The sequence below is a fragment of the Amaranthus tricolor genome, chromosome 1, assembly GCF_026212465.1.
Source record: "Amaranthus tricolor cultivar Red isolate AtriRed21 chromosome 1, ASM2621246v1, whole genome shotgun sequence".
Lineage (NCBI taxonomy): Eukaryota > Viridiplantae > Streptophyta > Magnoliopsida > Caryophyllales > Amaranthaceae > Amaranthus > Amaranthus tricolor.
Window position 1 is genome coordinate 16797871 of NC_080047.1, and position 27546 is coordinate 16825416.

Sequence of the window (27546 nt, forward strand, 5' to 3'; positions counted from 1 at the left end):
ATTTTTTTTTAAAAAAAAAACGTTTTTCTATTAAAATAATTTGCATTTCCATTTTCACCCTCAAAAATCAATTTCCGTTTCCTGTCTACCTTCCACTCCTTCAAATTCAACCCAGTTCTGTTACCTCCCTCCAGTCTACCTTGAAGTTCCATCAATGGCGACCGAATCACCACCAAACCCTAAGCCTCAACCCCAAACAGATTCCTTGATCCTCTTCTCCGGTCCTTCCTCTTTTCAACCCCAACCACCACCTCCGTCGCCGGAAACTCCACCGGCGGCCTCTCAAACACGGTCATTTGGACTATTTTCTTTTCAAAAAAGACCTTCGTTGAGGGTAACAACAGAGTTTGACAGTGATAGCTCAATATTCTTCCATAAAGTTTCATCGAAGCTATTCAATGGCATTGCAAAGCTCAAATTCTCTTTCCAAAATAATCCAAAGGGAGAGATCGCCGACCCTCAGGTCGCGATTATTACTAAACATCTTGCTCTTCATTATGATGTTGAGGATCAGAATGCTCTTGTTAAAGGTTTTCTTGATGTTGGTCCTAATCTTAAACTCAAAGCTTCTCATGATGTGAAGGTTTATTTTTCTTCTCTTTGTTTTACATTATATTTTGCAATACGATGAAATTTAATTATTGCATCGACTTGTTACTATTTTGGAAAATTATCGAGTTTGATTTTGGATAGTTATAGTTGTATGAGTTTGTGTTTGTCTTTATGAGATTTCATCCATCTCTGTTGTTAGGTTAGAATATTTTCCATAGAAACCATCAAATTGAAAATACAATTGATAATTGTTTTTTGTTTGGTTTTGATGAGAAGCTATTGTTGTGAAGTTGACTCACTAGCTAAGTAAAAAAATTTGCTGACAATAACAAACGAACAAGAACACAAACAATGTAAAAACAAACACAAAGTGTTTTATGAATCTTTGATATCCCTCTCCGCAAGTGATTTTGAAATTTCTTAAGGTTTTGTTCGGAAACAAGAAATTCATATTAAATTGTAGATTTTAATTATAAAATTATAAATGAAGAATTTGATAATGACAAAAGTTTGAGAAGTCATTCTCAAATTTTCAACTTTAACTACTTTTAAAACGATGGCGGAATCGGCTCAAATACAAAATTGATTATTTTTTGATTTGTCAAACATTAAATTCAAGTAAATTCTAGATTTGAAATCGTCATCTTAAAAATAGCATTATATCATTTCAACAAATTATAACTAGATATCAACTTTAAACACACTGTAAGTGTTTGATCTCAAATCAAACACTTTCAATAGTTTTACTAACAAAGAAGCTCTCACTTTCACTTGGACACTCCTGTAGGATAAAGCTCTTTTACAACTTCTGTTACTTTCCTGTTAACTCTAAGACTCTGCTTGTATTCCCAAAAAGTTTGGAGGAGTCGAATTTTGGACTCCGTGAGATCTTTATGCTGCTTGACGCATATGGTGATGTCTTACACATTGTGCTTGTCCACGCCAAACTTGCTCATTCAATGATTCAAACAATTTCCCTTTTCTTCTAATTGACCGTTTCTCACTGTTGCTCCTATCTTTGCTCGTGCCATTAACATATTGCTGGGAGCAGAATATAGCATGTTCGCGGTCATTGCTCATACAAGCATCCGAGGAGTCTTAGTTTGAGGCCTCGCTGCTACCTTTTGCTCGCTTGAACTGGCCTTTGGCTTGCATAAGCAGTTAGTAGATACTCCAGCAAGCCAGGGCCTTGTGTGCTTCCACTAGCTTGCACAAGCCTTTATCTTGCGCGCCGGAGCAAGATCCCTTCTCAACAAATTGTCTAGCCTGACAATGGTACTCTAATATGACTTGCCATGTTAGTTCACCCATGCTTCCTCGCAACTTTATTAGCTGGTCCGAGCTCCTTCCATCAGATAATTTGACTCTTATCAGCTATCAAACTAAATTAGAAAAGGACATTTTGGGAATGGGAGAGTTGTGACAAAATTGATTTCATCTTTGTTTTTGAAGAAGAATATATTTACAAGGGAATGATAAACTTTTTCCATTCTGTTTTTCCTTTTTAAATCACTTAACCATACAAAGAAAAGTAGAGAAACCAATTTTCCAAGAAAATGTTTTTCTCTGAACGAAAAACCCTTAGAGTTCTTGTTTTTTGGTTTTCGGTTTCTTTTTGGAATATTATTTGAACTAGGTGAATGTATGTGGTCATATGTTTTGTTCTTCTAAATCTACACTTCTGATCTAAGCTTGAAAAAAGGTTTTGATTTTCATTTATGAAATCAATTGTTATTTAATTGATGGTGAAATAGAACTGTATATCTTGGCTTACAGAACTTTAGCTGATGACGTCTTTTGAGAAGCACAAGTATTAATTTTTCTTTTCAAAACACAGCAAATAATCGGGTTAATTATGCTTCCTAGTACTTTATGAGCATTTTCCATTCAAAATGGTCAACGTTAACAAAATATTTACCATTTTCATTGAACTGATTATGGCTTATTAAGATTATGTTTTGAGTTGAAAGGAAAGACTGAACTGAGGAGGTCTAAAACCAAAAAATTTATTTGATCCAGATTTAGGCTTTACTCAATTGGGACATATGCATATAATATTAACTTAACCTAGTTCATTGGTGATGTTGAAACTTGTGTTCGTTGAGTGAGAGACAAGGTATTAATGGAGAAACACAGTACCATCTGCTCAAGAACTGCTTCTTCGAAGCCACTTTAGGAGGGTTTAAAATTTTCTCTTATATATTCGTCTTCCATGAACCTGTTTCCTGCCTGCAGAAAAGTAGTGATTCTTTTCCACTCCATTTTACTAAGGGCTGCTCGCCAATATCTTGATCTTGTATATGACCGTCACTTGGGCTTTTTCTTCAGACACCATTTACCAGTGTCCAGTGTCGAGACCATAGAGCAAGATCCCCAATGTGTGCTCATTCACGACATGGTTTATGTGGTGATATCTCGGCCTATGTTGCGGTCGCATTAACAAGGAGATATGAATGATGATATTGGTTTATCCTTTTGTGAAAATTTTAATTGAAACTAGTACTTTACATTTTTTTGGCACTAAAAAGTTTCAACTAGTCACTAGGGGTCTAACCATTGTTTCATTCGATATCTATTTTATCTCTATGTTCAAAATTTAAATGATATTAAAGCTCATTGTTCTTTTTAAGATGGTTCAGCATTAGTACAAAAAAGATGGGTCAGCATTCATGATATAGATGGAGTATTTCAGGATCTATTTTGGTCAAGGCCATATGGATAACTATTTGCAGTGTTATTGATCACGGTATTTAAGTTGATCATGTTATATGTGGTGAGCTTTGAAATCAGAGATTATAAAATGCTCTACATCAGTCTATGCTAAGCACAGTAGTGAAATCTTTTTTTAGCTTCAGTTGGGATTTGATAAGACACTTCTGCTAATTAAACCGGAATAGCAAAAAGTGTGAAACCTATCGACCATAACTCAGCTTATTGAGAAGGAAAATTGTCCACCCTTATTTGAAGGAGCAGAAGATGATGGTTAAAGGTTCAGTCCATCTGGGTTCCAGCTTGCAGCTGAGAGCTGCTTAAAACTTCCTCTCATTTCTCTCTATAACTTTAGGCTAGTACATGCAAGGGAGAAGAGGGAATTAATTCTTCATGTACGTGGTGAGAATCCGACCCATGTCATAAGGGTGAAAGGGAAAGCTCTCAACCACTAGTCCCTTGTGTTCTTTCACTGACTTGCATGAGCCTCTATCTTCCTCAACAGAGCAAGTGCTTTTCTCAACAATTTGTCGAGCTTAACAATGGTACTCTAACGTAACTTGCCACCTTGACTCACCCATGCTTTCCCGCAACTTTGCTAGCTCCTCCGCTCCGGATAATTTGACTCTTGATATATCAGCCATTAATCTAAGAAGGTGAAAAAGGAGTTATTGGGAATGGGAGAGTTGTGGAGAAATTGATTTTATTTGTACTTTTGAAGAAAATTATTTACAAGGGTATGAAAAACTTTATCCGTTCTATTTTTCCATTTTAAATTACTTGTCAAACAAAAAATGAAAGTAAAGGAAATAGTTTTCCGAGAAAATGTTTTCCCTAAACTAAACCTTGAATTCTTGTTTTTGGATATTGTGGTTTCTGTCAGGAGTAATAATTGTATTTGATGAACTTATGCAAGTGGTGAATGTACATGGGGTGGAGGAAGCCCAGCCCCCCAGGTCCATATGTGTGCTATATTATTTTCTCATCTATAAACAAAAAACATAGAATTTCAACTTGTTTTTATGAAATTATTTTACTAGTGTATTGGTCACTTGACCATTTGTTATATTGCCAATTTGGTCCCCCTTAGTTTAAATTTGTGAATTCACCCTATATGCATGTGATCCTACATTTTAGTCTTGTAATCCTCCACTTGTGATCAAAGCTTGAAAGAAGATTTTGGTTTGCATTAGTGAGTTAAATTGTTATATAAATATGGTCACACGAAAATGTATATCTTGGCCGTACAAAGCTTAATAGATGGCAATGGCGTCTTTGAGTAGTAGAACTACTAATTTTTTCTTTAAAAAACACAGCAAAGAATCGGGCAAACTATCATACTTTATGAGCACTTTCCCATTCTAATTGGTGAGTTTTTACAAACTATTTAGCATTTTCATTAAACTGATTTTGACTGATAAAGACTATCCGTATTAGTTGGAAAGGGAGGCAGAACTGAGGAGGTCTAATGTGGCATTGATTTCTTGTGCTTTCATGCTGCGATATGTCATGAATGGGAAATGACATATGGTCTTTAGTATAGTAAATAAATAAAAGTTAGTTAAGAGTTGTTATTTTAGGTTGTTATGTTAGTTCCTCTTTTATTCTTGTTTGTTTTCCCCTCCCACATCTTATACATAGAGGGGAGTATGGGATGTTTAGGATAGGAAATAACTAGGAACTAAAGTGGAAACTAGGATGAAACGACGATGTATTAGAGTTCGAACAATGTGTTTCAAACTCCAATATTACCAAGATCGAGTGTATGAAGATTTAGTGACAAACAAATTACGCTATCAATGATATCAATGTTTGTAGGAGAAAATAAAGCAATAAAACGACACAAAGATTTAACGAGGTTCACCCAACTAAGGCTACGTCCTCCGGTGTGTAGTATCTCTTATATTATCAAAAGGAGTTCAAAGAACTCTCAAATATGGAGAATTACAATAGAGAAGAGATATAGGCTAGTGTTTGGCTTGGGGTGTATTTGTGGATGTCCCTTTTGATGAATGAGAGTTCTCTATTTATAGGAGAGATCATACTAAGTAACATTAAGTACATTAAAGCTATGATTAAATGATAATGAAACATCTCTAAGTACATGAAGAGTCATAAAACAACATTCTAGAGTATCAAAGACTTCGCTCGACCAAAACAGAGGTTCGCTCGGTCGAGTGACTTGGTCTAGCGGACTTCAGGAAGCTTCTGGCTGCATTCGGTCTGCTCGCTCGACCCAACCTGAAGCTCGCTCGACCCAACCTGAAGCTCGCTCGATCGAGCGAGCTGGTCGAGCGGCCCTTCAGAAGGCTTCTGACAGTATTGCTCGACTTGCATAGTAGAGCATCTTGATTCAACCTTTCCACTTCTTCATTAAGTCCCATAACTCTCACACTTCATTACCTTATTAATCCATACTTAATCACCATCATAAATCAATCATCAAAACTTAACTTAATACACCCACATTAACACATTCATGGGATTCTATCCCAAAGGTCACACATGAATGCACCTTATCAAATGTGCACTCAAGTCACACCAATCACAACATAGGAGTATTTGGGAGACTCGAACATCCCATTGTATCGTATTCGTTCTTGTAATTCATCAATAAAAGTTGTTTTTGGTTACTGTCTTTGGTCCGATTCGTTACACGACGCCTGTGCTAAATTGAGCATTGGTCGGTTTGAGAGAGTGTTGAAAGCTGTACTTCAAACCAAAAAAAAAGTATTTGATTGAAACTGAGGCTCAATTTGGAAACTATATTATAATGTCTAAGGTTACCTATTTCACTGATGATATTGAAACTTCTGTTCTTTGAGTGAGAAACAAGGTATTAAGCTAGTATTGAAAAACTGGAGACACAGTTTCCTTTTGCAGGAAAGAAGTTATTCTTTTTCACTCCATTTCACTAAAGGTCTGATCTCTGGATCTTGTATATATATGACTATGTTTCTTGGGCTTTTCCTTCAGACACCATTTACCAGTGTCCATTGTCCAGACCATAGAGCAAAATCCCAGATATGGGTGCAGTCGCGAAACGGCTTTATAGGTTGTCTCGGAGTACAGACAAACATATATAAATGATGATAATGGTTTATCCTTATCCTTTTGTGGGAATTATAAATTGAAATCAATACTTGGCATTTTTACAGCACTTTAAATTTTCAAATACTCACTATGGGTGTGACTCTTGGTTCACTCCATATCTATTTTCTCAAGTTCAAACCTAATAAATTAGAGTTCATTTTTCATTTTAAAAATGGTTCAACATTAAAATCATGATATTGATGAAGTATTTCAGGATCTATTTTAGTCAAGGCCATATGGCTAATTATTTGCAAATATGTCACATCTCGGTATTTAGTTTGATCATGAAATACATTATGAGCTTTGAAATCAGATGTTATTAAATGCTCTACATTAGTCGATGCTAAGCACAGTAATAAAATCCTTTTTAGCTTTAGTTGGGAATTGGGATTTGACAAGCCACCTATGCTAATTAAACCAGAAGAACAAAAGGAGAGAAGCCTGTCGCCGGAATCCATCTTATTGACAAGGAACTTCTGTCCGCTTTCATTTGAAAGAGCAAAACACGTCCATCTGTGTTCCGGCTCGCTGCTGAGAGCTGCTTATGATTCAAAGTTTCTTAAAACTTCTTCTCACTTCACTTTCTTCTTTTCACAAATTTTGATGCGAATTATGTTGGTCATTTCCATGGGACATGTTAATTTATTAAATAGAATTAGTACGTCATGTTCTTCTAACCCCTTCAAATAGAGCGTTGACAAAGTTTACCATTAGTCTATACTTTGGATATAATTTTTATAATTGGCTGTGTTCTTTTGAGTATGATGCCCCATATATCAGGGGAATTATAATACTTTGACAGAATGAGAAGGGCACTTCAATCCTGCTTTAAAAGAGCAAATTATAGAATAACAACAACACCATGCCCACCCAATCTCTTTTCACTTTATTCTTTGGTGGGGGAGTGGGGGTGGATTTGGATACCCATTGTTGGTTGAGGGAATAGGATATTTGCTCCATACATGTCTAATATCACTACAACAACAACATTTTATTTTACATCATATCGATACCAGATTTATAAAATCATACTTGCACTTCTGAGGCTCTAAGAACTCCAGAACTTTTCTTTTCTCCATATTCCAGAAAATATTTGGTACATCGTAATTATTGATAGACATAATAACCTAAAGCAGGGCCATTGCTTGATCCTATTGCCATTCCTTCCGGATTTCGAGTACATTTATTGGTGTATATGTGGCATCACGACACGGGTTGTATATGTGTTAAAGTGTCTGCTGATTTGAAGAGCTTATGATGCAGTTTGAGTTGGAAATCAATAAGACAGTTAAGGGAGTTGTGTTAATTTCAATATTAGCCATGATTTTTGTGACTTCAGCTTTAGCTGATTGATAAGACAGCCAATGGATAAGCCTTTCCATTTGGCTAAGTTAATACATGATAATTATTGCTTCACTTCTTTCACGTATTTTGATATGTACAGTTGATGCTGAGTTTTATTGATGCTTTCAGGAACATTGACGAAGGAAAAGCTAGGTGGCTCTCTTTTTGATGTAGTATAAAATATTCTCATTGTTATTTGCCAAAAAAACACATGTTCTTCATTTTGTTCAATTACTCTGACCACATTTCATATATGCATTGTACATTTACTCAAAAAAGTTAGCCAGTAGGAAAGAGAATGTTGCTTGCTTTTGTATTAATTATTGTCCATCTTGACACGAGAATTGTTTCCTCTAGTTAGGTGTATGGCATCCTTGATGTCTGAGATGTCATTTATTAGCCACATTTATCATGAATGACTGTTGTGACCGCATAAATATCTGATGTGTCATCCATAATTGCAGGCAAAGGAGGGAGAAGTTACATTGGCTGCAAATCTTTCTGATCCAGTTTACAAAATCGAATTGTCATCTACTGTTCCATCCATTGGTTTGGTGAGGTCATTTGGTTCTTAGTATGTCCACTTTTCCATAATCCTTTTCACCAGTCAGTTTGAGAGGTCTGTTGGTTTCAGTAGAATTCCCTTTTCCATATTCATAAATATATATATATATATATATATTTTTTTTTTTTTTTTTTTTTTTTGGGGGGGGGGGGAGGGGTGGGTGGGGAATCATTCTAGTACATGTTTATTAGTCTGTGCGCATGTGAAATGTCCATTTGTTGAAATATATCCATAACATGAGGGGTTGTAGGGAAGAGAAAATCATTCATGTTATTACTTGTTGCCATGGTTCTGTGTCCATGCGTGCAGAATTAAATCCTCTTTTTTTGTGTTTTCTTAATACTTCTGAATGCTAATGAATTTCTTGTGCTTGTAAGCAGCCGAAAGCAACTTTTAAGTTTCCTTGTGGTGAAGTTTCATTAGAGGAGAAAGAGGATGATGAAGTGAAGAGAGTTTTGTCAATAAATGGTTTTGTGAAAGGTTCAATTCTTAATGGGATTGGATCTGCCTTTTACAGAGATGAAAGTTTGAATCTAAGATATTCTTATAAGGTGAGGGTTTTTAGCGTCACTTGTTCTCTATGATTTATTAGTTTTTATAGAATTTTCTTTCCTTTCGATAAACATCCCTTGTTGCAATGTCTCAATTTAGAGTTGAATTTTTCCTTATTTTTACTTTGCACTCTTTCGCCATATCTCTTGTTTTGGTCCAGACTCCAGAGTTGAATTTTTGAAATGTGCAGGATGGTGAAATGTCCTTTATTCCAAGTATTTCTTTGCCTTCAAATGCTGTTTCATTTGCTTTCAAGCGACGCTTTAGTCCTTCAGACAAATTAAGGTTCCTCTTTTACTCGATAAAGATAATTTCCATGCAACCTAGATAGGTTGTTTGAAATAATTAAATATATTGTACAAGTTCTCACTTGGCCTCCATGTTCGTTGATAAAATAACTGCTTCCAGTTACTGGTACAACTTTGATACAAATTATTGGAGTACTGCATACAAGCACACCGTTGGCGAGGATTATAAGTTCAAAGCTGGGTATGATTCTGAGGTCAGGCTTGGCTGGGCATCACTTTGGGTAAATTTTTCTATCTCTTAGTAACTGTCATTGTCTCTCTTGACATATTTACTCGTTGATAGTTTAAATGTAATTGTTCAAGGTTGTGTCAGCTACGTAATCCTTCTTTTTGTTTGAATTTCCCTATCTCTTATTGTTTGTGGTGAGCGAGGTCTATGCTATAGCATTGCTTTTTAGTAAGGCTTTGAGGGATTACAATTAACACTAGGAGGTATCACTTACAAACTTTGCCTTTGGTGGGTTTGTGAAGGGGCGTGTTTTTGAAATGAAAGATAATTCAATACAAATAGTCATCTTCCGTACACATCAGAATCAACCAAATACATGTCTAACATAACAAAATTAGTCTGACTTCAACATCTAAATGAAATTTGTTTGAACACTTATGCATGGTCTTTATGGTCCCAAATCCCAATCTCTTGAACCACCGCTGTGCAATGATTTTCTTGATTTTGTTCCATTGGAGATTTATCTGATTTATAAAAGGTGTTTATACACGTTGCATAGCAGCAACAGAAAAAGCAACAAAAGCATCATGCTAGACTATAATATGGAGTCTGGACAACTCGGGTTAACAAAAACCTCCCATACTAATCCAAATCATCTATGAACAAATGAGAAACAATGGACTTCATTGAGTGGTGATGATTATATATGAGGATATAAAGCCAATTAAGAGACAACAAAATGGTTATGTAAGTAGTTACTTCTCTGAAAGATAAAATGTTCTCTTCTTCCAATGAAAAGAAAACTGAATCTTTTAAAGTTTTTCTTTGTTTCTCTTCTCCCAAAATTATATATAAATTTCTTATCAATTTATTATTTCTTTATAGTAGTAGAGATAAAGTTGGTCCTTCAAATTGTTGGCTGATTTTTCCGTCTGTAAAAACTTTCCATTGTCATTTATCACTTGTAGAATACTAGAATTCCTTTTTCTGTAGTAAGGATATCTATAATATGTTTCATATTAGAATGAGTCTAGTAGCCTACTAACTTGCATTACACAATTGGACTTCTGATTTTCATTCACCCCCACCCATCCAAACCCTGCACGTGAGTTTCCTGGAAATTTTCATCTTTTGTGATGAATGGGTATTTACGATATTTGTAACTGCTTTCTCCTTCCGTAAAATTTCAAGAGTTTCAGTTGTGCTAAATCCAAATTCCAAACAAGAAAACGCCGTAACGAGTTGCTTACATTATGAAAGATACTATCAATGTACATAGGGCCATGGCACTTTGAACTCCACATCTGAGTTTGAATATCTCAAAGATGTGTTTGATGCAATTGACATTCCAAATGGTGGCCAAGGGGGAGGTGGTAATTTCCAATTTAAAATATGTATGTAGCTTCAACAAAGGAATGTATCCTTGTTCTGAAGTTCAGATAACAATATTAACTCAGTGCTGTTTACTTCATGAATTACTTGACATTCGAAGCTTGGATTCAATAGAAATCACTCATCTGGCTAATAGTTCATTGTTCTGTAATCTTGCTTCTAATTCATTGGAATGGTTGGATCTGACATGAATGATGATGTATGATTCTCTCTATAAACCATTGCTCATCATGTTGTATTAGAGATGCATATTGGCCATGTGTGTAAAACCAATGGTGATTTGGTGATTCCTCGCTAAGATTAACTCTACCTGTTGTGCTGTGATTTAATGATTATAACATAGGGTCTGAACAAGCGACAAAGTTGCTTCTTAAGAAGAATGTTTAGACTTTGTGTCTCTCTGGTGTTAAAAGTATTATTTGAAGGGGAAATTGATGTTTTTAAAAGTCCAGTTGGTAACTTTTTGTATGATTAATATCTCGGTCTGTCTTTACTAGCATATTGATGTGCTATTGAGTAGAGAGAGATGTACTAATCATAACTAGTTTCAAAGATGTAGTCATTATCATACAAAAGAACCAAACAGAGAATTTTTCATCATTAAGGCTTTAATACCTTGCTTGATGCTCTCCTTTCTAATAGGCAATGGAAACACATTTAAGAGAAAGATATATGGTTATTTATCTAACAAATAGTGAATATATATTCAGGTTTCTGTCATCGATTTTGGTCTGATAAGTGACTTTGTAACTTCTTTTGCTCCTTATTGATGGGGTGGCCCTATTATAGTCTCATTCTCTAGCTCTCCATGAAATCATATACTCTATACCGAGTGCAGGCATAATGACATATCACACACTGGAAGACAGTGTATGTACTATCAGTTACATCCCAACCATCTCGGCCATCATCACCAAGTATTGGTTTCCCACTATTAGACATATACTACCAGTTGTACTCAAAAGGCAAAAAGGTCTTAAAACGATGGCCAAAAGGAGACACACACTTGTAAATGATTTTAGTAGGGTGAAGTTTGTCAAAGATACACAATATATCATTCTTGTCATAGATTAAAAGATCAAGGCGTGATGGAAGGAGTACATTGACGAGTCGTTCAATAGATATTGTGGGTGACAAGAGCTATCGTGATGGATCTAGTGGAAGAGAACACGAAACTCATAAGAAAGCATAAATAAAGTATATGTTGAAGAAACTTTGAAGATAATGAAAGCGAGTCACACAATGTTATTTTTTATTGCGGCTTGGATTCTTATAGGGCATGTAGGATTAAATTAGCAATTTAATCTCTTTAACAACAAGGACAAACAAGAAATCAAAAGACTAAGGATAATTGTGAGGATTGAGGAAGTACAAACTAAAACAAGGGGGTTGCTCAAGGCTGTTGTAACTAGGGGAAATTATGTTTATGAGCCACACCATGAATTTTTGGGAGAGGGTGATGGATCACCGCCACCAAAGATGCGCAAGCATCTTCTTAAGCCTATTTAGTTTTATGCGAAGACAATTGCAAAGTACAAAGAAAACGGATTTACAATTGATTTTTATCCATCTACAGCCGTATGTCAAAGTATTGGGAAGTACGTTGGTGGGGTTATGACAAAAAAAGTTATGCCACGTAAGTATATAAATATAGTCTTAGATATTTGTGAGGATCAAGGAAGTACAAACTAATGTTAGGACATATTGAGGAATGGCTAAAGACTTCTAATCACAATTGGTTTACATCAAGGTTGTGCTTTGAGCCCTTTCATGTACTACATGAGATGACAAGACCTATGGAGGAGAAGTTTCATGGTGCATCTTATTAACTGATAACATCATATTAGTGGACGAAACTTGAGATGGGTTCAATATTAAGCTACATGTGTAGAGAGGTTAGAGTTAAAAGGAGTTTAAACTAAGTTGAAGTAAGATAGCGTATACAAAATGTCGTTTTGGTACAATAAATCACAGTAAAGGTGATGTAAAGTTAGATACAAAATACTCATTCCAAGTGATTTTCATTACAAAGGAGATATCAATTAAGATGTTATGTTTAGGATTTAGTGTGGTGGATTAGATTGGAATCGAAATATTCATGGTGTGCTACTAAGGTGAAAGAAATTTTTATTCGAATTGCTATCAAACCATGTTGAGATTTAAGAAAAGTTCATTGTAGGAAGATGTAGGTAGCTAAGATACGTATGCTAAGATGATTGAGTGAATAAAATGTGACATGAAGACATAAAAAAAGGTTAGAGGCACATATGTTGAAGATAAAATAAGATATACACATCTATGTCGCTTAAATTAAGTTAAGACCAAAAAAATCCACCAGTTAGATGAGTACAATGTTGGAATATTGAAGAGCTTAATGGAAGAAGAGATAACATGAGTAAATAAAGACATGATGAATAAAGATTTTGAAGTAGCATGTGATAATAGATTTGGAGGAATAGGGAAGAGTATATAATTAGACACATAAATGATCCTTTAAATAGATTTTTATTTGTTGAAGATTAGTATTAGATTTGGAGGAATAGAGAAGATTAGTACTTCCTTCTATTCCAATCAAATGTCTCATTTGTTTTATCGTGCTATTCACGAATCACTTAATTTGTATTTTATTTTTGATCTACACGTTGAACGGCTGTTTCAAGTGGGATCTTGTTTGATTCGTTTCAATGCAAATTTTATTTATCCTTTATTTCGTTGGGGCCAAAGATTTATGGTTTTGGATTATAATAGATTCTTTTAAATTGACTCATTAAATCATGTGTACTTGTTTACGTGATGTTGCACGTGATGTTTGCTACCAAGGGTTAATCAAAAATAACCTCTTTATTATTGTTATCACTAACAAGGGTAAGATTGTGTGCATCTGACTCTCCAAATCCTACCTAGGTGGGAGCCACTTAATGTTATTGGCATAATGCAATGTATGTATCAACTTTTTATAATTTTTAATAATGCAGATTTATAAATATTAAAAATTGAATTAGTCTATCGACAAGGGTGCAAAATCAAATGGTTTATTTGATTAGAATAGGGGGAGTATTAGATAGATCCAAAAATCTTTGTTAGCAATGACTTTCCACACTTATGTATTTAATTCATGTGATTGATCTTGCATTGTTTATATTAAGGCTTTAACACAGTTATTGGTATATACTACCACAATTTACCACAACCATTTAAAATAACATTGTATTCATAGGTATGTACTTACCGTAGTCATATTAGCCACAACCATATTTTCTACGGTTAGTAGATTTGGGGCAAGTAAAATTCCAATACATTCAATCTGAATAGAATAAGACCAACCTACCCATGCTGTAAAGTTAGTTTAGCACAAAATCTTTTCAGCAACATTGCATTTGCCCCAATGCTACCCCTTAGGCAGGCAGGCTGGAGGATTATATGGCTGACTCATGAATGCAAACATCGTTGTAGCTTATCATAAGTAAGAAACACCCATAACTTAATGAGTCATTTTACTTTCCATTACTTTAGCACAAACTAGAGTAGGAAGAACAAAACTAGATTTCACTGCCGGCATCTTATCCACTTAGGTTGTATTTTAAGCTCTAGAGCAGAAATTTGGACATCTTTCTTTTTCTGATATACCTTGTTGAAAAATTAGCTACTCTTTGGCCGAAATAGTTCCCTTATTTTGCAATGTTTTCTTGATTCCAGGTTGGAAATGAAGGTGGAAAAGCTAAAACTGCACCAATGAAAACGAAAGTGCAGTTCATGCTTCAAGTGCCTCAGGACGACATAAAGTCTTCAGCTTTGATGTTTCGAGTGAAGAAGAGATGGGATATATGACGTAGTTTGAGCTGGACTTACGTCTCCTTTCCTTTTTTTATTTTGAAATAGCGTTTCATCTTTTCCAGCTCCAAATGGAATTAGAGAAGTTAATCTATAGGTGTTTTTGTTTCTGCATATACAACTCTTGTAATCTGTTGATGTGTATCAACAAATTGGCACTTAAATTATGTTATCTGTGGAAAGCTGAGAAATTTCGGTACATAATTGGATGCATGTATCCACTATCCATCATAAAGAAGTGTAAATGAATTCCAATCATGCAAAGTTTGTAATCTAGATTTCAATCTTTCCTTCCTAAATCCTTATGTTACCCATTAGGCCCACACAAAGAGATCGGATGATGATCTTGGGAGCGAGATCATGGAACCGCAATGTAGGCAAGTGCTTGGTAAGAACTAAGGATATCAATTCGTTGATCTTTGGTGGAGACATGGCGATTGCTCAACTCATTTACAAACAAAGGGGATAAAAAGTTCTATGTGTTTAGAGCATTGTTGCAGAACAAGATTTCTAATAGTCCATTAACATAGGTTCAACCATATAGCCTACGTTTAAGTCTTGTGATATTCATTAGCCCCTCAATAATATCATCATTATCATCCTCATTACTAGGGATGGACGCGGGTCTTAGATTATAAGGGTTAAGATCTGATCCGATCCTAATTTAAGGTTTTGAATCCACTTACTTTTGGACTTTAAGGGTTCGGGTTGGATTTCAGTTCATAATCTCAAGATTTAGGTCTAGGTTCATACTCTTGAGATTCAAATCCGATCCATAAATCATTTTGCATTTATTTTTAAAATTATTATATAAAAACTATTATATGTATATGTTTATTTGATCTGAAACTTCATTATAGTTTGGAATATTCTGTGATTTGGAATTTTGACGGTTTGTGTAATTTGAAAATGTGTCATTATACTTGTATTTTATAATCGAAGCACTTGATGAATATTTATTTTAATAACGTAAATGTTAAAAGCTTCATACATTCGATTAGGGTGAAAGTTCAGTCAACGGTTTGGACTTTCATCAAAACCAAATCAAACTGTATTTTATTCAGTCTTCATAATTTCAGACCAACACCAAACCAAATTAATTTCTAAATCGAACTGTACCGATCCATATTTTACATTTACAGACCGAATCCACACCGCAGACCGAATTAATGTAGGCCGAATTGTTTAGTTTAGACCAAATAGCATTTTGACTATAATTACGATATTTTAGACAATAGAAAATCATACATTATTGACGATAATAAACATAATGTCTTACAAAAGTAAATAACAAATCTTGCAAAATACTAAATAAAGTCTTGCAAAATACTAAAAAAAAAGCCTTGCAAAATCACTAAATAAAGCCACTTTGAGCATCATATCATATGCATCAATCATCAATTTCAACCGTCTCCGAAATCATTCCATATGTTCTTCAATACATAATGGGATAGGAGATGAACATAACCAATCATGATAACAAACTAGACTTTGAACTGTTAAAGGAGCAAGGGAACTCCTAAACACATCAAGAACCTTCCTACTTATGCTAAATGCACTCTCCAATGCCACAGTAAATATAGGAACCGCTAGTACATCACGTACTATGTTTCCCGTAATAGGAAACCTACTACAATTAAACTTCCACCAATCTAAAATATCAAAGTTCTCACAATCTTTTTCGATATCTTCATCTAAATATTTCTCCAACTCAAGTTTCGATTCACCTTCTTTCTCATATTTGTGTTTCTTCCACTTATTTTTCAACATCTCAATTTTTTTTGTGAGGCAATACAAGCATTATCATCTCCATTAAAGACAATTTGATATCATCAGAATCAATAAATTCTTTCAAACGAGCAGAAATATTCACATGTTCATGAAAAAATATGTTTGCAGTCACTAAAGAACCAAAAACATGCTTAGTAAGGTCGTAAAAGCTTTCTAAAAACTAAAAAAACCTTCTAACATCATCCCAATCATTAATTTAAGGTTTACCCTTTCCATCTCTATCCTTTAACTCACTCGCATAACAAGGATCTTCTTCGCAATACCTCTCAAATGCATCCTCAAGAGCAAGTGCAACTTCTAACATGAGATAGGTGGAGTTCCACCTTGTACAAGTGTCACATAACAACTTTTTACTAATAATTTTAGCTCCTACAATACACTTCTTAAACTTTAACAACCTTGTAGGAAATTTTTTGATAAACCTAACAGCTTGCCTTACACGCACAACAGAATTATCAACGTGTTTCATATCATCACTATGATTCGATCGCTCAATTAGTATAGAGTATCAGTAAGTCCTTATTAGTTGAAAATGTTTAAATAATTATATATGAATGGACAGAAATTGCATATGTATTTTTCAATGGTTCTTTAGAAAAAATAAAAAAAAAATAGTTTTGAATCTAGATCTAGACCAATCAGACCTTAAGGTTCAGGGTCAAGATTCAAATTTTCCAAAACATATAAACCTGGATTTGTGTCTGAGTTCAATAAAAAATATAGGGTTTGAATTTGAGTCTAGCTAGGCCTGATCCAAATCCAACTCATGTGAATTATGAAAATCGAGATATGATCAACTACACAAGGGTGCATGTTCTAACTCGACCCAAGCCTCAAAGAACGTGCTTTTAGAGTTTCTATTGGAGGATGTGATAGAATTAGAGACTATGCTTATTGATAATTGTATATAATTTATATACTTTTGCATACTCATAACACATGAAAAGTGGCGCCGATTAATCTTTACTAGAAGGTGGGTCGAGTTTTCATATTAGTGCTTCTATTGAGGTTAAGCTTTGGGTAGTTTTATTTTTTGTTTAGGTTTGTCTATTTTATAACTCTAGCTTTCTATTGGTAAGTAATAAAATTTTATTTGTCCAAAAAACAACAACGAAGGACCCTGAACTAATGTGGACAAAAAACCAATGCAACATATTTTTTAGGAATATTTTCAATACACAATCGCAGTATTATAATCGATTTTTAAGTCACAATCATCCATAAAACTCTTAAAGATTACCATCTTCAAGTGGGACGATCTTATGAACTAGAGGCAAGATTCCATATTTTCACATTTATACTTGCCTATGTTGAATTCAACTTATAAGAGAGTTTGTATTGTATCTCTAATCTCGATAATTTTGAATAAAAATAACAATGTATAAGCCAATAAACAAAAAATGACTAATGCTTAAAACATAAAACAACAAAATGAATACAATGTAAATATATTTATAATTGTATATTTTATAATATTAGAGAACAAAACTTTCAATGAAATTTAATGAAAAAACAATACCATAATTTGAAAATTGACAACACTAAAGAATTTCTTCAATTTATAAAAGATGTTTAAAGCTCCTTCAACAAGATGATATTTGAAAAAATAGAGTGCAATAGATGAGAATGTATAGTAGGAACATGTTTACAAATTATTTTGTGGTCATCAACATTCTATTAAAATGGATGAAAATTGTTATATGCCTAACTAGTAGATTCCGCTTGTTCTATAATTGCCATCTCGTGACCGTTTGACTTGTGGATTTTGCTTTGAATATGTAAACCACATGAAACGGAGTAAGCGTGGGACATTAATCATAATTAGGGGAGTTTATCAGTATAAAGACCCTCAGGGACGCTAATTCTTCTCTCATAGCACAACATAGCATTTAGTGCTCTTTTAAAGGCTATTAATATTTATTGAACCATTCATTGTTCTACATTAATAACGATTTTGCGCCTTAAATAAACTCTAGCATTGTTCCTCCAAGCTAAAGGCCAATGTGCATTTGGGATTAGGCTACCTAAGTAGCCTACCAAGATACATATTGACTTAAGCACCAGTGGTGGTCCTCAGAGTCCCACTTTAGGCCCTTTAATGTTAATTTACGTGGTGTACAATCACAAGTGGTATTTATCATAGAAAAAGGCTAAAACGCAGTTTCAAACCTGTCACAACAATTAACCCAATCTTATCTTGGGTTTTGTCCATATTGATCCTAATTGTATTCAGTCCCAAATAGGAACAATTTAGCACTAGAAGAAAGGTATGTTATTCTATCTTACAAATTAAAAGTTTTCCAAAGCCAAAAGTCAAAGAGCCGCACTGACTAACCATTGCCTTAACCAGGATAAGCCTAAACAATCAAGATAATCCTACTCGAAAAGAGTTGTTGAGTCACGTAGGAAAAATCCTCAATGATAAGAGGTGATAACCATAGGATCAGCACAACCACAACACATTACTTTGACTAGTTTTGAGTTAGCCTCAATAGTCAAAGAGTTAGCTAACGTTATCAATTCAAGAAGAGAAAAGTGTTGCCCAATCAGAAGGAGAATGAATTCAGAGATGACTTAGTTCAATCTCTTTCCAAGACTTTGAGGAAGAAGTAGAGAACGAGTTGAAAACCCTTATTATACTAGTTAAGAAGGAAACTTCCTTTAGCACTATTGGGAGAAGAAACTCTCTCGAAGTAACAAAGAGGTATGGAAGAAACCATGAGCCAGCCCTCTCTAGGGAATATTATTGTTACCGAATGCCTTCTCATCCACAAGCATCTTTATAGCAAAGGATTTATCTTCAAAAGGGATGGACTGAAATGAAATACTACTAGATAGACTCCCAAACGATCAAATGAAAGTTAGTTGAATCATTAAGGTTGTGAAAAATGCACAATTCGCGGCAGGTAGGGAAAATTTAACCCACAATAAGAAAGGAAAGGGTTCTAGGCACGTTTAGGTCCTAGGTCGTCGACCTTTCACTCCCAAAGACTTGAGGGCAGGGATGTGACTTCAACTAGTACCTTAGTAGGTAAAATGCATTACTATTGGGGAAGATGGATCCATCAAGGTCAACATCACTATTAGTGACCAAAAAAAAGATAAAAATGTAGGTTGTAAGGGAGCATGCCATCTTATGTTGATGTATGTGATTTCAAGGCCATCTCCAATAGATTTTGTAAAGCATCAACCGAAAAAACAAAAAGAAAGAATAAAATGGACTACAAGAGGAAGAAAAACTTAATTAGATTGGACAAAATGTCTTAGGACTCTAAAATTTTTAAGAGTTTAAGCCACTAAGTGAAAACAAGGCAAAATTTATGATTTGTATAATATTAAGATACCTAGAAGAGACTACCTCCCAAAAAACAAGTAGGAATGGATTGCATAGCTTAATGTGACTTCCATTTCTGTCTAGGACACTAGACATAGTATTTGTAGATCCTCAAAAATGATATTGAAGATTTCATTAGAAGAGGATTTTTCAAGCAGTACCGAGATCAACTCAAACAGGGGGAGCATAGGAAAGATGAGGAACCAACGACCAAGAAATAGAAGAAGCCATTTTCATGATCTTCAAACGAATGCAATTGTAGATGTCGTATTACACTTTAGAGTTGTGAAGGCTTCAAAGGCTGAATATTGGAGCTAGTTAAATGGAGAGAGCCCTTTCACATGCACAATATGACATTCATAAGAGAATCTTGTCCAGTCATGTCTTATCCTCATTCTGACCCTTTGGTGATGGTAGAGATTGCTGAGCAACCCATTTATAAGGTGCTCATTGATAGTGGAGTGAGGGTTAATGTGACTACAAATCATGTTGAGACTAAATAGACCTAAAAGATAGGACGTTGGAGAAAGCTATTGTACCCATTATTTGATTCTATGGAGAGTCAGTCAATGCAAAAAGCCTATTGATAAAAAGCTATTGTACTAGAGAATTCAACTCTAGTTGAGGTGGATCCTAGGCCCTTTGAGAATGAAGAGATGAAAAAGCCTCCACCCTAGATGCAGGTTGATGAAGAGAGTGTTGATGTAACATAAGCGGCAATCTCGATACATAATTAACATTTAATAATAATGTTTAATACAAGACTATTGCGGAAGTCTCAAAATGCCGAACTGTTAAAAAGTTTAAATCATAAAAAGTGAAACTGTTTAAAACAAAAGTAAATATTACATCTGATAAGAAATATTGTTTGCTAAAAATGGAAAAAATACATCATCATCAAGTCATCAATAAAGATACAAAAAGCAGCTAAGTTCTCGATAAATAGTCGGCCTGGATCGGAACCTGAACTAAATCCTACAAAATGCTGCCATCCATGATACGGATGACAGCCGATTGAATCGGTCAGTGCTTAACGCCGATCATAACTTTCTATCCAGCTCAAAATACGAAAATTATACGCTATATTTACAAAATAATAATTTAAGTATGAACTTATAATTAATTAACATCACCGTATACTTTTACCATATTCTTTTTCTTTTTAAGTCATTAAGATACCATTCTCAATCCTGATAGATGTACGTTACTACCACTTATACGATTCGGTAATCTTAACACTTAAGTAAGTTCATTTCGTTAATACTCATAACCGTACCATGCATCATATCATCAACACTAATCAAGTTTATCACTGATCAACAAGCACATCAATATGACACCTGATATATGTAAGGGTCTGGTTAGGTGAGGACCGTAGTCCTAAAGACTAACTATCGTCACCCCTCCAATACACTTTATGCTCGAGCTCTACTAGATAGGTAGCTAACCCCCTGTCTTACACCGCATTTTACGTGCCGGCCAACACGGGCGCCGGGATTTTACATGTCGGTCCATGGTTCGACATTACCTTACTATCAGGTTCATTCAATTAATATTCATTCACAAGTACATCATATTTTTATTACTACAATTTGACATTGACTTTGACTTTGATCAACTTAGGTGATAACCTCTTTTATTTAATTAAATTCAAAATCATAACGTAAAATTAACCTTTATGTCTTTATACATTCATTACTAAATTTTTACACATTAAATTTTATTTATAACTTTATTTTTAATAGCTCACTAAATTCACACTAATAACTTAATATTCTATCAATAGTCTGCAAATTAATATTTTCCACAAGTAACTACTAAATCTATCTCTCTTTAAATAAGTTCCTAAAGTCAACATTTTTAACTTTACAATAAACAAAACTTTATTCTCTTCAAAAAAAATCAAATTTTCTAATTAAAATTCAATTTAAAAATACATCATTTGGATAAGTTTCCAAAATTCTACAAGTTCACAAAAAATCAATGTTTCATGTTTAGAAAAATAAGTAAACTTATTAGGTTTGCAAAAATCAACATTCTAGTTGTAAAACAAATAAAACTTATAATTTCACAAAAATCAATATTTCTAGTTTAAAAAACAATTCAAACTTATAATTTTCACAAAAGTCAATATTTCTAATTATAAAACAAGTAAAACTTGTAATTTAACAAAATTAATATATCACATATTGTTTGAGTGGCAAGTTTACTAAAAATACTTTTACATCATTTTACATAAATTTTGGTCAAATAGTTAGCAAATAAAATATTTTGTACTAAATAGTGATTAAAAGTTACTTTTATTATGAAATCTCACGTATTCAATAAAAACACTTCAATATTTAATAACTTATAAGAAGTTATACCATACTAACACTAAGGACTAATGCTAAGTACTAATTAGGAAAATAATAAGAAATAAGACCCTCTAAGATAGATAATAATGCTTCAAAGATAATTAATCCAAACTCCCAAAATAATGATGATCTTCTAAGCTCCCAAAATAATTAAATCCAAACTCCAAAAATAATACTCCCTCCACACCAATATAAATGTCCCATTTGCTTGGGCACGGATATTAAGAGTGGTGTGGGGTCCATTAAAAAGGTGGTAGTTGGGTAAGTAGTGAAGGGTAATTAGTGAAGGGTAAGTACTAAGTAGTGAAGGTTAGTTGGGTAAGTAAGATATATGGGGGTATATTCGTAATTACTTGTGTGAACTAAGGATATATAGGTAAAAAAAAGATTGACAAAAATAGAAATGTGACAATTGATATGGTTTTGCCAAATAAGGAAATGTGACAATTATATTGGTGTGGAGGGAGTAATACATTAAGTGCCCAAAGTAATAATCCAATAATGCTCCATAATGATGGTGATTTAGCTAAATAAAGGGTGTTCTAAGCTCCATCTTCTTGAATTTCTTCAACTAATAATAAAGGTATTGAGGTAGTAAGATTTAAATGAAGTGAATATAAGAAAGAATGTTAGAATGATTTGATGATGGTGGTGTAAGTGATCTCATGGCTAAGGAGGTATTTATAATGGATTTGGGCAACTTTGTAGTTTATTAGATTGTATGAAAAAGTATTTTAGGAGTATAGAAGAAGGTTAACTTGTGTAAGTGATTTAGAGTGTGTAAGTGAATGTGTAAGAGTTAGAGTGTGTAAGTGAATATGTATGAGTTTGGAGTGTAGAAGAAGGTTAACTTGTGTAAGGAAATTGTGATAACTTGTGTAAGTGAAGAACATCATGGGTTACTATAGAAAGAATTTTGGCTCATCAATTTTTTTTTCCTAGTATGCACAAGTAAATATACTTTAAAATAATGGGTAAATTTAATAATGAAAATATGTAGTTTACTTAGAAAATTTTGCTTAAACTATACTTAAAGTTAATAATAAAAATACGACTCATTTTTATATATAAAATAATTAAATCAAAGTTATAAGGTTAAAATAATAAGTTGTAATGTTAGTTTAAGGAAGAAAGTTAAAATGTAACATTTTATAAAATCGTGAATATAATAATAAAATTTTACTTTTCGTACTATAAAATAATAAAATAATATTTTAGTGCTTATAAAAAGATTTTAAACAAAATAATATTTTTTTAAAGTTTAATATTTGAAAGAAATTACAAAATCGGAAAAGGTTTAGGAATTAAAGATGGTTTGAAATGGATAACCAAAGTATTAGAGATTTGAATTGAAAATTCGGAATAATTAATTAGAAGATTATGATTAAGAATTTTGAGTCTGTTACAGTTTAAGAAGTAGCCTTAGGTGAAGGCATTGATAACTCATAAAAGTGTAAAGGCTGAGAAAGAGATGAATCTAGATGCGCGTAATCGTAGTCCAGATATTAAGAAGCAACATATGCAACACAAATCTCTTCCCATCCCCAACCACAGACATGTAGGACTTGATCTATTAATGATGACGCACAAATTGAGTATTTTGGAAGGTACGAAGCCAATCAAACAAAAGAAGAGGAGTTTAGTCCAGAGAAAGATAAGCTTATAGAAGTGGAGGTCTAGAAACTCCTAGAAGCAAATTTCATTGAACTATGTATGTACCCAAAATGGTTAGTTTGGTATTGGTAAACAAGTTTTGGCCCGAGGATTTTTTTATCCCCAACCTAAAATTGATCAGCTGGTTGATTCCACGGCTGTATATGCATTCATATGCTGTATGGACACATTAGTATGACCTCACGCCATAAATAAACCCTAAAATAGAAGCTCCAAGCTAAAGGTTATTTTGCATTTGAAATTTGGCTACCTAGGTATCTTTCTGGTGTTAGATACTAACTTGAGAGTCGAAGGCAATAACAAACATCTAACGTTTGCCAACATTTGTTGACATGTGCTAATCAAGCACATGTGGTATTTAACAAAGAACAAGGCTAAAACGCACTAACAAACATCTTATTATCATTAACTTAATCTCCTTTCAAATTATGTTTATAGTAATTTTAATTGTATTCAACCCTTAACAAAAAACCGTTGATATTGTGATACCAATAATTTTAAATCTTGATCTTTGAGAAAAAATTACTTTGAACAAAGTGAAGATTTTGATACTCCTCTCTCTCTCATTTCTCAAAACAAATGTGCAATAATAAGGATAAAAAGAAAATCCAACTTTATAGTAAGTATATAAATATAAATAATACTATTATAAAATAAAATTAAAAGTTTTCCCAAAATAATGCCAAAACTAAAAATATTTTCCAATATACATCAAAGGGAAAAATATTTCCCTGTTTACTGTCCACGTAGGACAGGTGAGGAAATTATTTCTTTTTCCTTTTTTTTTTATAAAACCGCTACCTCAAACAGCGGTTTGCTTAGGAATTCCAACAAAACCGTTAAATGAAATAGCGTTTTGCAGTACATGGAAATTAAAATAATAATAATAATAAATTATGGTAAACCGCCATCTCAAGTGGTGGTTTTCTTCGTGTACAAAACCAAACCTACTGCCTTCATTTTTCATTTCATCCCATTTTGCTTGCTGCCGGTTTTTAAAAAAAAATAAAAATTTCTACAGTCCTCATTTACTTCATATTCACAATTCCTCTCATTCAACTAAATCAATCAACTACATTGCCATCTTCTCCTTCATTACTTGTTCATTATCATCCTCATTTAAGGTATGAACATAACCCTATATTTTTTCAATTTGCAAATTGATTTTTTTGTTCATAATTGTTGTCATTTGAACTTATAATAGATTGATTGTTTGTAACATTGTCTTGATTTCATGATTTAAGCTTACATTTTACACATTTGTAGTTGAATTTTATGATTTGTTTTGTATGCATATAAAGTGTTTGATGAAATGTTACAATGAAAGTTTACTACTTTGTAGGGTTAGTTTAATGGATTTAGTATATATTCATGGTATTGTTAGTTTTATATTTGAATTGACCCTTCTAATAAGTGTTGTAATACTTTAATATTACACATTCTTGTATACACATTTATACTTCCCTTACTAATAATCAATAATAAAATGTATGTGAAATCACATGAAAAACATGCTTGTGTGTGCAGAATATGGATCATTATCCTGTTATAGTGTATTGGGGTGGGGAAGTAAGTTATACAGGATCCAATATTGTGTATAATGAAGGATTGAATGCAGTGATGTTTATCCATCATCAAAATACTACTTTTGAGGTGTTTCATAGCAAAGTCTATGATGTAATTGGTTGTGATCGCAACTCTTTTATATTAAAAATGGAGATGAAATATCCGGTGACTGGAAAAAATGTGTTAGTCCCGGTTAAGAATGATGAAAGCATAAGTGCTCTTGCTTATGCGGCATCATAAGCCCCTGGAACGGCAATGGAGGTTTATGTCGAAATGGTTGCAAATTTGGGTAATGCGAGGGAAGTCATGACTAGCATGAAACTTCCATAATTAGGTCCTAGTGTACGCCATGATACATTCACAGAAATGTTAACAAACCCAAATTACGTTAATGAGCACTAAGATAAGTTTACTTCTCCAACTCATTCACGTGCCATTGGTTGTGTAGGCGTAATGCCAACGAGGTTGACTCTTTAGATCAGGAGGATGAGCATATTGATTCTGATTCAGAGGAGGATGATGAAAAAAAAGATGCTCTAGATGCAGCGATTAGAGATGGTGCTCCATCTCAAGACTGGCTTAGAATTGATGAAGTTGATCAAAGATCGATTGATCCATGGGTGACCTGGATTAATGACAACTCTATGATTGAAAATGGTGAGTTTAGAATAGGGCAAGAATTTAACTCGTTAGACCACCTTAAGAAGAATGTTAAAGCATGGGCAATATCTAACAATTGAAACTTTCGTGTAATTGAGTCGGAGCCTTCAAAGTATGTAATCCAACGTACTAATGCGGAGGAGAAAGGTTGTGAATGGAGGATGCGAGCTAACATGAACGCCACTGGTTCATTTAAGATTGTGCGATATAAGGGTCATAATAAAGATTTCTCAGCACATTATAGTGATGACCATCCCCTCCTTACTTCTGATTTTGTTGCTGATCTTATCGTGGATATGATAAGGGTTGATCCAGCTTTCAAGGTGAAGTCAGTTGTTAATTTTGTTACAATAAATACGGATTCGTTATAACGTACAAGAGAGCTTGGTTGGCCAAAAATAAGGCTATAACCAAAGTCTTTGGGGATTGGGATAAGTCTTTTGAGGAAATTCCAAGGTACCTGCAAGTGTTAATGCAATCTAATGGAGGAATAGTGGTACATTGGGAAGTCTAACCAACAATGGATCCTACTAAAGTTATTTTTCAGAGAATTTTCTGGGCTTTCAGACTATCATTTAAGGGTTATTCCTACTGTCAACCGCTTATCTCTATAGATGGGACACATTTGTACGGAAAGTACAAAGGCACACTTATCATTGCTATGGCGATAGATGCAAATTCTCAGTTATTCCCACTTGCCTTTGCCATTGTTGAGGGAGAAAGCAAGGACACATGGAGTTGGTGTTTGGATTGTATAAGGCAGTATGTCACTAAAAGGGATGACTTATGTGTCATATCTGATTGTCACAAGGGAATTTTGCACGCAATGAACAGAGTTGGAAAAGGGAGGGAAGAGCCATATGCATTCTATCGGTTTTGTAAACGACATCTTGCTTCGAATGTGCATAAGAAGTTCAAGAACATAGCAGTTAAAAACTTATTTGGAAAAGTTTCTGAACAGACAAAGATTCGGAAATATAATTTCTATATGAATCACCTTAAAGAGTATGATGAGGACGCATATAAGTACTTAGTCGATGGTTCTATTCCTGACTGCCAATGGACTTTGATTCATGATGGTGGCCATCGATATGGAGTGAAAACTACAAACATTTCTGAAACGTTCAATGGCGTAATGAAGGGGGCCAGGTGTCTCCCAATCACTTCATTGGTTAGGATGAAATTCTACCGGGTTAACGAATACTTTGCAAAAAGGAGGGATTTAGGGAGAAAGAGATTAGATATTTGACATGTTTATGCCAAGAAACTAACTGATACGATTGATAAGAATATTGAAAAAGCTCGCTTTCATGATGTTAGGATATATGACACAGTTGTGGGATATTTGAGGTCACTACTGGTCGTAGCAACAGGATAGCAGGAAAAGGTGGAAAATGTTACATGGTTGACCTCACAGCTCTTGTAGAAACCAATCATGTTCAAGTTACCAGGCTCACATGTTCTTGCAGTTTTTCAAGCTCGTAACATTTTATATGATGCTTTTGTGGACCCTTCGTTTCGCACTACAGAATACATATCCACATATAAGAACACCTTCATGCCTGTTCCAGACATGTTCACCTGTGCTCCTTGGAATGGTCCGACAATTGTTCCAGATCCATCAACTAAGCGTGGAAAGGTTCGTCCTC

General features: G+C 34.0%; 1 protein-coding gene across 1 annotated transcript; it reads left to right on the forward strand.

Annotated features, from left to right (window-relative positions):
• Window positions 1-69: 69 nt before the first annotated feature.
• LOC130806404 (outer envelope pore protein 37, chloroplastic-like) lies at window positions 70-14825 on the forward strand. Its single transcript, XM_057671469.1, has 6 exons — window positions 70-583; window positions 8163-8252; window positions 8644-8814; window positions 9006-9100; window positions 9224-9344; window positions 14381-14825. Exons 1-6 carry the CDS (start codon window positions 155-157, stop codon window positions 14510-14512), a joined length of 1038 nt encoding a protein of 345 aa, XP_057527452.1. The 5' UTR covers window positions 70-154; the 3' UTR covers window positions 14513-14825.
• Window positions 14826-27546: the final 12721 nt, after the last annotated feature.

What these genes read in the sequence shown, in the direction of transcription:
- LOC130806404 (XM_057671469.1), top strand. Translation starts at nt 155, where the DNA reads ATGGCGACCGAATCACCACCAAACCCTAAGCCTCAACCCCAAACAGAT. An exon ending in AAGCTTCTCATGATGTGAAG is followed by an intron (nt 584 to 8,162) that starts GTTTATTTTTCT and finishes CCATAATTGCAG; the next exon opens with GCAAAGGAGGGAGAAGTTAC. An exon ending in CTGTTCCATCCATTGGTTTG is followed by an intron (nt 8,253 to 8,643) that starts GTGAGGTCATTT and finishes GCTTGTAAGCAG; the next exon opens with CCGAAAGCAACTTTTAAGTT.